Source organism: Ruditapes philippinarum, unplaced genomic scaffold, assembly GCF_026571515.1.
Source record: "Ruditapes philippinarum isolate M1 unplaced genomic scaffold, ASM2657151v2 ctg23228_1_1_1_1, whole genome shotgun sequence".
Taxonomy (NCBI): domain Eukaryota; kingdom Metazoa; phylum Mollusca; class Bivalvia; order Venerida; family Veneridae; genus Ruditapes; species Ruditapes philippinarum.
The window spans coordinates 1-9,910 of NW_026859792.1; the positions used below are offsets into that span (position 1 = coordinate 1).

A 9,910-nucleotide genomic window follows, 5' to 3' on the forward strand; every position below is an offset into this window, starting at 1 on the left:
TTTTTATTTCTTTTTCATCTTTTTTTAAAAAAAATGTACAAATGCATGTCATTATACACGTTCAGTCGAAAAGAATATAGTGCCATTTAACTAAAAATTTTGAATATTGTTCTCAATAAAATTTTATCATTTTTATACGATAACGTTATGCTGTATATTTTTTTTTTTTTCCAGAAAAAATAGATGTTCCATTAGTAGCCTTCAATGCTCACGGCCCACGTGACTATAGTCCTGATACAAATCAGATATACATTTGGGCATCTGTACGCATTAACGAAGGTGACGCATACGACATTAATACAGGTATCTTCACGGCACCAGTTACCGGACTCTACTATTTCGCCGTTCATACGTGTAACTATGCAGGGGTAGAAAATAAATATGCTATTGTGAAGGAGAAAACTGACATCGCTACGTCCTACCAATATGATAACGCCGTCAATGACTGTCACTCAATGAGCTCTATCACCACGATTACAGCCGGGCAAAGAGTTTGGGTGAGATGTACAACCGGAACTACCAGCAACCAACTGTGGGAAAGTAGTGGTAGAAGCTCCTTCATTGGTGCTCTAATTCATAAATAATTGTTAGACGATGTGTTATAAGAATCATCGAATCCAACTTTAACCATCTATCTATAATTATTTCATTTTTCTCTCTCTTTTTTTACGTAGTATGAGACCTGATATTTCTATGTGGATGGCTTTGAACTGACTGGATCATATCGAGCCTACAATTTTACTGTGCTTTAGGCATTCAAATCTCTTCCCACGCGGCGGCTAGCAGATAATTTAAGTCTTGCTTTTGTTTTTTGTTTGTTTATTTTTATTCAATATAATACCATAAAGGAATATCTGGAAGAAAATGATCCATCGGAAGCATTAAAAACAGCAAAATTACATGAAAATTGCAGACTCGTTTTGATTGAGTCTGTACATGAGGGATAATGAAAAAGTGCAACATCCCTCAAGTTTGTTTTAAAATTCATATAGAAATATGCCGTCAAAATGGACATATTCTCGGTGTAACGGATATATTTTTCTTAATTATATACTTATAAATGAAATATTGAGAAATATTGATGGAATTAAATACGTATTTTTATTTTCCGTATTTTCATTGTAAAAAATTTACTTTTCACTGCAGTGAAACATATTTTTTGTATTGTCACTGGTGTCTTGCCGGAATACTTTCTTCTAAATTCAGCCAATACACAAAATTAAAAGGGAATTCTTCCTACTCATAAGGTTAAAAAAGACAAAACAGAAAATTCAAGTTTTTCTATTAATACAGGGTTTATTTTCATTGTGGTATGAAAATTATCATATTTCACTCGTGGCTACTGCCACTCGTGAAATATTTATTTTCATACCACTCGATGAAAATGAATCCTGTATTTATGGAAGCAACTTGAATATCCTCTATTTTACCTCTGTCTTTGTCTTAAATAGACCAAACATTTCATGTTAACTTGTTATCCAATTCATTTTTTTTTAAAGAGGAAGCGATACCCTGGCATTTTGTGACTATCTAGAGGCTATATTGACAACATATTGGTAATGATTTCAAACTCTTTTTGTTATTTTAAAATAGGTAAAATGAACAAATACTTTACATATACCATAGAATTTTTTATATTTATAAAATCGATTTTTTGCACAAAAAAATTGTTATTTTGCGACTTTCAAACTGATGTTATAGCAACAAATCTCCCGTACTCAGTAAATTTTAAATAAAAAAACGCTAGAAACGTCGAAAACTAAAGCAAGCGCTTGTTTTAATTGAACTGATTATATGTCATGTTTAGTTACAGAGCCTTGCTTTCTTTAGAAAAGCTGGGTCCGCTGGACGGAATTGTCAAATTCACGTTAGTCCATCTGTTAAGCCACAGCTAACGCTGATACTCTCGACAAAGATGAGTATATTCACACAATGCCCCAATGCTCTCTGAGGAAAGACTGTCATTCTGCACCTTCATAAGTAGCAACTGTTGTAACAATATATTAATTTAAGAACGATAACGGTGTGAAAATTGTGATTGTGAAGTTCAGTGAGTGTTTTGGACTGTTAAATATTTCATTACATTACAATACGTTTTGTATATATATATAAAACGCGTTATATTACACGTTATGTTACACGCAAAGATATTTCAAAATCTCCTTTCAGAAATGTCAGTAAATTAATTAAATATTGTTGCATATAACATAGATTATGTGGATCATGTGAATACATTAAAGGACTCATTTAAGACCTTTTGTGATAAAGTAAATTAATAAGCAGATATATGCATGCACGACTTTAATAATGATGTAACTTGCTTGATGACTCATCGCAATGTTTTGCTGACCACAGAGAATGATAAATTTAATCTCAACAACTAATTTTAGAATGTTACTATTCTTTTAAATAAATGCATAAAATTGGGAAGAATTCTACATTTTTTGTCTTTTTCTGCCCTTTTTGGCAAGGCAAAGTAATCAATTGATTAATATGCCATTGAGAAATTACACCAATTTGTTACTTGTGATGAGATTAAAAATCAAACATTCAAGGCTACGTTGGCAAAACTCAGCCCCCTACACAATCCAGCCACACCAGCAGGGCACCCAGAAGGCATCTAACCAAAAGCAGAAGAAGACACAAAAGGGCCGATACGGGAATAGTAAAAGGTTTGGGAAAAAAATATTGCGGGCCACCTGCGCGCCGAATAAGAAGCACGTTGCGCAAAAACGGGCCACCAAGCCAATGCTAGGGGAATATCTCGGGCAAGAATATGTTCTAAACAAGACACCTTAAACTTTTCATAACTTTCCTCCGTTGAATCTGTACAATATATCGCAATACAGATCATTTTAAAAGATATTAATTTATACTGTATATGTTATGAAATATTTATATAATGATTAATTCGAAAGAGTCAGTAGGCCTGTATGTGCCCCGACCACATTACCCCCTATGTTTTTATCACTTTTTTAGAACTTTTAGCACATGTGATTTTTTTAATACAGGATTGAAACACGTTTCATTTGCAGTTACTCCATCATCCCGTAGAAGAAATAATTACCTCATTTACGATATAAGATATACATGTATGTACATGTATATTCAATTTAATCATGAATTCAATAAAGAAATTAATTAAAAACATTTAAGATTCATATATATAAATACATTGTAAAATGCTAAGTAGGTATACTAAAGAGAATTTAAGGAAAACTAAACAGAACAATATGTAAGATTTTATTATTATCATCAGCATTATTATTATTATTTTGGCCTGCATATTTAACAAAATACTAAAATTGTACACGTTTTATCTTACAACTATTATTCAGCAATAACCAAAATAACAACGTTTTATTTCGTGTCACAAATTATGCACATGTGATATGAAATTAGTCAAAGCCTAAAAAAAATGTTCATTTTTCCGTTTTAAAGGTGTCATTCGCTATTTCATGCACCGCTTCCGATCGACGATTATTATTAATTCGAAAAGTTGCCATTGGTCCGTTACCCCGCCTATTATCTCCGAGCTACATTGAAAATGGCGCCCACTAAAACTGACACTGAAAATATCATTGATAGGTATAGAATTCTTTATGTGTTTTGAAAGCCCGGACCCGCTTCGTTTTCCCGGCCGTTGACTTCCCCGTATAATTTTCAAAAGCTTATCTTAAATTGTATGCAAAGGTTGACCTTCAGACAACAGCTTTTTTATTCTACTCTATGAATGAGTGCGCCAGTGAAGGAACTCATTGACGGGTTCCATATCTGAGTAGTACTGGCGCTTCCACTGATGCACTTAACCCACACCATCTGTCCAGTTGTTACTTTAGTGATGGCACTAATTGAACCACATTCGTTTATGGCATTGTCATATTTGTACGACTGGGCCATATAGGTTCCGTCAAGGACGATAGCATAGGTAATCACCTGACCACTGTAGTTACAAATATGTACGGCAAAATGGTAAAGTCCTGATACAGGTGCCTTGAATTTCCCTACCACGTTATCATACGCATTCCCTTCGTTTAACCGGATGTGTTGCCATATCATTATTTGATTTGTCTCCGGAGTGGTGTCAAGTACCTGGTACGCATTAAAGGCAATTATCGGCAAATCAACTTTACCTGGAAATATATACATTTAAAAAACATCATCTGCTGAACATTTTTGTTCATGCAAAGGCCCCGTACCATCACAAATAAAACAAACCAATTAAAAATAGCGATAAAAATTATAAAATAGTGTATTTACATGTGTGTTGTTAAAATGAATATATGAAACATTTACAATAACTTCCCAAACTTTACGAATAAACAAATAGCAAAAATTGTATCCACGTATAACTATTTCTGTTTTGCTGAACATCTAACGACTTCCCTTTTTTCCTATGTACATGTGCTCTAATATTTTGTTAATTGTTCTACTATTGGATTTTTAAGCAACCGCATTCCGAAAAAATAAAAATAGAATCCCTAAAGAAAGCACAACTACCGTCCACGCCCCCTAGAACCGACTTAAGCAGAATTCAACATTTAACATGGACTGGTAAAAATTGGAATTTTGAAACATTCACAGATGTGTTCATATGACGGTTATCATGGAACCTCTAATGTGACACGTTTGTGCCATTCCATGAAAAGCGGAATATGGTCCCCAAGTAAAACAGATGCTGTGCCATGAACGAGAAAACAATCGGCGAAACTAAATAAAATGCAATTTTGAAAGGTGATTAGGTTATGGAGCCTGCATATCACAGATGAGCCGTCAAAAAGACACAATTAAAAACATATCCTAATTAAGGGTAATTAAACAGTACACAGGTAGGGAATACTGCGACCACACGACTAGAAACTAGTATTTTTTATGGAAGCCAAAAATACTACTTTGTTTACCTTTCGATAATTTTATGACAAAATAATTTTAGATTCAATAAAACTTTCTGCAGGTTGTAAGCATTTGTAAACATGCTCTAAAACCATTACATGTATTTTATATTTATGAAACTAATGTTTGCACTGTTTAAAGATAAACAAATGTATGCTTCTGATGAAAATGAATTCTAAAATGCTATGCTATATTTCTATTAATATGTTGGGTTTTTGTTGTTATATTTTAATTTAGTAATATTGTAATAATCAACCATATGTCTTTTTTAACTATGATTTGAAAAGTGTTTTGTCCGAGTAAATGTTGTAATTAACGAACATTTCTATATATCTGCAAAAGAAATATATTAGAGATGACCCTTCTTTGCTGTTAACAACATTTCTAAATTCAATTGAAATCACTCACCCTCCAGTAATTCATATTCTGCAGTTTTATTTTCCAAGATATTTGTTTGATCATTTATGAAAATGTTAACTTCTGTCTTAGCTTGTTTCAAGTCGTTTTCCATTCTTTCCATTTTCTTTTCAATATGAATCATCTTTTCAAGAAGCTTGGCATGGTACTCGAATTTGTCGACTTGTTTATCCCCATATGCTAGTGCTGCTACACATAAAAGTCCAAATAAATTCGCACCTAACATAGTCTCTTGTTGATGTTCATAAGTCGATTTATACAATTCAAATAACTTACTTACAATACGAACACATATGCATTATAATAGAAATGTATCTCTTTATTATGATTGGTCAAAATAAATGGTTTTTTATCAACAAAGTAGTTGTCCGCAGATGTCGTTGTTATGTTTAAAAGCCCATTTTGATAATGTTCTGTTCAAAACTTCTAAAGCTAATTAAGTTTCTGAATTAATTATAATCCTTGGTCATGCAGGAAAAATGACAAAGCAGGAAAAATTATTTATGAAGGCACTTGTTTCAATGGATCCACACGTGTTATGTTTTCCTTCTTTCAGTATTACATGCGTGTACATATGACATGTGGTCTAGATTAAATTTAATGCTATCTCGCTAATTGAAACAGGGCAGACTTTTAAAAGAAAACGATAACTATACTGAGTTGCAAAAGAAAGTGTCACTTGGTTACAGGGAAAATTTTTATACTTATTTAAGCAAAAAAATCGGCATGTTTGATATTAAAACTTGCAGAAATGCACTGAATATACGATGGTTCACATTTCATTTTAATTTGACTGTTATCAGAACTGTGGTTACGTGTAGACAGGCGACATTCGAACAATAATTTTGCAGAATTCTACTTTCTATAAATGTGTTTTTGTCTCCTGGATACTTCCATATGACGATCCATGCAGTTTCGAACACTCTTGATCCTAGGCGAGATGGACGCTACCGATACTAATTAACAAGCATGTAATTAGACAAAAAACGCCGATATACCAATACAGCTTTACAGCTTCCTACTCAATCCGTAAATTTTATTTTATGTACTTTATTATGTAAATGTGTGGATTATAAATAAAATTTTGTTTAAAATTAAAAAAAGCGTTAAAAAGACAAAATTCTGCAACTTTTACTTTTAGCCCTTCTGCTATGCACGCTAAGCCAAATTTCTCACAAATATTAAATTTAAATACAAAATAAATCATTGAATGGCCAGTACATTTCCGCCAATTTTGATACCAAATTTGCCAATATTTTGCTCAGGTAAGTACATTGTAATTTTCAAGAAACCAAGTGCACATTTTCTTTTGGACACTGAGTCAATGTTTAAAATATCGAAATTGAGGTTAGAGTCATTTTAAATCCCATAACTGAATTTCTCCTCTTCGCGGGTCAACATATTTTATATGATGTTATACAAAATCTTAATTACTCTTGTTTTTAATTTTCTCACAAAACCTACTGTCTACAGAGATTATTTTAGCTGAAATCAAAAATGACAAAACAAAAAACATGCGTAGATAATATCGGCATTTTCTCATAAAATACTAAATCAAGCCACTTTGAAATTACGCATCTCGCTTTTTTCGTTGCTTTTTTTCTCGGCAAATATATGTGTCGATTATAACGATTCAAAAGTTAAAATGATTAAAACTATTTGTACCATTATTCATTGAAGAGCACGATAGGTAAACCAAAAGTTACGTTAAAATGTTGATTTTTATCAGTTTTAGTTATGAATATACGGTAAGCATGCACTTACTGCGCCGAGCATGTGGCATGAGTCCCAGATTCACAATATTTATAAGGGTTTATGTTTGACACCTATTATCAGAAAATACATTTCTAATGCAGTACAGATTAGTCATTTTAAGTTTGTTAGAATATCCATCAAAATGGTTTGCATACGTTTATAGTTTCTGCTTTAATCAGATAATAAGAAATTACTTTCTCGGTGCTTGTTACATAAGTATAAATCTTTTAATGTAGCAGGTGCCCCTCTTCGGTTTTATATGATATTTTTCCTCAAACCCAAATGGACTACTTGACATCTTGTACTTGAAAATAAAATCATGTCTACAAACGTTAAGTATTGTCAAATGAAAATAAAATAGCACATCTTCTGAAGCAATTTACCATACACGCGTTTAACCATTTAAAACATTGACCTACGTTTGTTACTTCATTGCAGTTATCATTTAAGCAAGAACTATTTAATAATAATGTGTGGGAAAACAAAATTGGTCGTTTTGGTAATAGTTCAAATCGCAATGACCCGAATATGTTCTGCCGAGGGGGAAAACTTGACATATATAGCTCAGGTATTAGACAAGGTGGTTCGACTAGAGGTGAAGGTTAAGGAGTTAGAGAAGGATATGAAGAAAACAAATGCTGATACTAAAGATGTCTTGGAAAATGTGAACAATGTGTTGGATAACAAAACAGCAGAGCTTGAGCTCTTACAAGGTATTTTACATATAATTTTATCTGAATAAGGCCATCCAACGACAGGCTTTATTTGATATTTAGAATAGTTTATGTCTGGATTGTAACTAGATTTTTAATTACAAGGAAAATATAGAAATAATAAGAATGAGGAGAACAATGTGTACTGTTTGAGCAAATTCACGTTTTCACTCATTATTAAATTAATAATAGTTAATAATAATAATTATCACCTAAGAATAGATATAAGTTTAAGTTGCCTCAACTTTTATGTAAAAACAAACCGGAATTTCTGTTTTAGGCAGTGGTACTTTTACATGAGCTATATATAGATTTCATTTATTATTACAGATAGAGATTATACACCAATCATTGCGTTTAATGCATACAGTCCAGTTGATAAGAGTTTAGATACCAGTCAGATCCTGATACTTCAAACGGTCCGGCTGAAAATGAAGGGTAACGATATGATAACGTCTGGGCGTGTTCACTGCTCCTGTAAAAACCGGGCTCTATTTCCTTTTGTAGCACATATGTGCAACTACGCAGGACGAGGTATTCACTATGATATTATGCTTGAACACAACACAATAGCTAAAAGTACACAATTCAACAACGTACAATATGACTGTAGCTCAACAAGCGCCGTCACAATGGTCACAAAAGGTCAAAGGACATATGTCAAGTGTACAAGTGGAAACACCAGTCCGCAATTATATGACGATACACACAGACAAACGTCGTTTTCCGGATTCCTTTTGCAAAGGAAATTTTCCTGAAATGAACTTTGGGAAGACATTCGTAGAAATTTAGAAGTAGATCTACATATTTTTTTCGATTACTTTTATACATTATACATAAAAGATACAACGTTCTTTCTTTCCTCAGACAATGTTAATATTTGTGTATGAACATGGTGTGCTTTTGAATACTTCATTATTGCTCTTGTTGTCGTGGTTATTCATGTATTTCTGTAATTTCATAAATGTTCATATTTTCAGTTCATAAGACTATGACTGTAAATAATGTAAGAAATAAAGACAACACATTCTACTAGTTTCTACTTTAGTACGTCTTCATGAGAAATTAAAATCTACCACATACAAAAATGACGTAACGTCCGTTCAGGTGGTAACGTCTACTATTTACCTTACGTAAATATAAATCAAAATGATACTATATATAGGTTTTAGATTTTTTTATTACATTCTCATTTTTGATTATGTGATGATCATGAAATATTTTGGTATCAAAATAAAGTTTAATATCATCAAACGAGAAGTGTGTACGTAATGTCTTGTATCAAAGAAAGAAGCGATAATATCCAGAGATACTATCATTCGGAACACCTTGCCCACAATTAATAATATTTCAAGAGGCAGGGAAAATTATCGAACATTGGCCCCGGTGATACTTAAAAATAATTCATACACGTGATTTAAGGGTATTGAAATACTTTGATATGGCTTTTATTATGTTATCATTTGTTGTTTGTGGTTAGGAAAATGAGCTGTAGATCTATTTCTCTGCGGTGCTTTTCCTCTGGGATATTTAATTGTTGGTAGCTTTGTTCCTGTTTAGAACTCTCAAAAAGGAGGGCTGAACATTGAAAAAAGAGCATTGGCAACTGCCTTTGAATACATTTTTTTAAATATCTAAGTAATAGAAAGAGCATCGAAACACGAGGCTATCTAATTTGCCAGATTGACAAGTTTTTTGATGTTCTTTCTCTTTTGTATCATAGTCAAACATAAAAACACATTCCCTGATACCACAATATGAAACCCCACAAAAAGTAACCAATGAACGAGCATCTAAATGTGATATTTCCATCGCTATCCCTTTCTCTGTCGTCCCAGTATGTAAACCCCGGACAAAATGAACCAATCAATGGATGGGCAACTAATACCTGCACTCCAGTTAACGCACTGTGCATGTATATGTATACGATTTAACTCTGTCACATTTTCAACAGAAAGGTCCCCAAATTATGATATAATGTTTTATAAAACTTTTTTAGGGGCATTTTTATAGCAAGATTACACCGTACATTAAAAAAAAAAATTTTGGAAACGCGGACTTCAAATGTTTTAGAAAAATTTTCCCATATACCTCAAGCAAATAAAATGCTATCAATTTTTATTAAAAAGCAT

General features: G+C 32.6%; 3 protein-coding genes across 3 annotated transcripts; 2 read left to right on the forward strand and 1 right to left on the reverse strand.

Annotated features, from left to right (window-relative positions):
- Positions 1 to 174: 174 nt before the first annotated feature.
- Positions 175 to 2,431, forward strand: LOC132757939 (complement C1q tumor necrosis factor-related protein 3-like; the record flags this gene model as incomplete). Its single annotated transcript, XM_060749441.1, is given in 1 exon segment — positions 175 to 2,431. A coding segment is annotated over 1 exon segment (410 nt), but the record flags the coding sequence as incomplete, so codon positions are not given.
- A 799-nt stretch (positions 2,432 to 3,230) lies between these two features.
- Positions 3,231 to 5,716, reverse strand: LOC132757938 (heavy metal-binding protein HIP-like). Its single transcript, XM_060749439.1, has 2 exons — positions 5,302 to 5,716; positions 3,231 to 4,133 (listed from the first exon to the last, which is right to left on the reverse strand). Exons 1-2 carry the CDS (start codon positions 5,534 to 5,536, stop codon positions 3,718 to 3,720), a joined length of 651 nt encoding a protein of 216 aa, XP_060605422.1. The 5' UTR covers positions 5,537 to 5,716; the 3' UTR covers positions 3,231 to 3,717.
- A 1,714-nt stretch (positions 5,717 to 7,430) lies between these two features.
- Positions 7,431 to 8,312, forward strand: LOC132757937 (uncharacterized; the record flags this gene model as incomplete). Its single annotated transcript, XM_060749438.1, has 2 exons — positions 7,431 to 7,778; positions 8,109 to 8,312. Coding segments are annotated over exons 1-2 (448 nt in total), but the record flags the coding sequence as incomplete, so codon positions are not given.
- Positions 8,313 to 9,910: the final 1,598 nt, after the last annotated feature.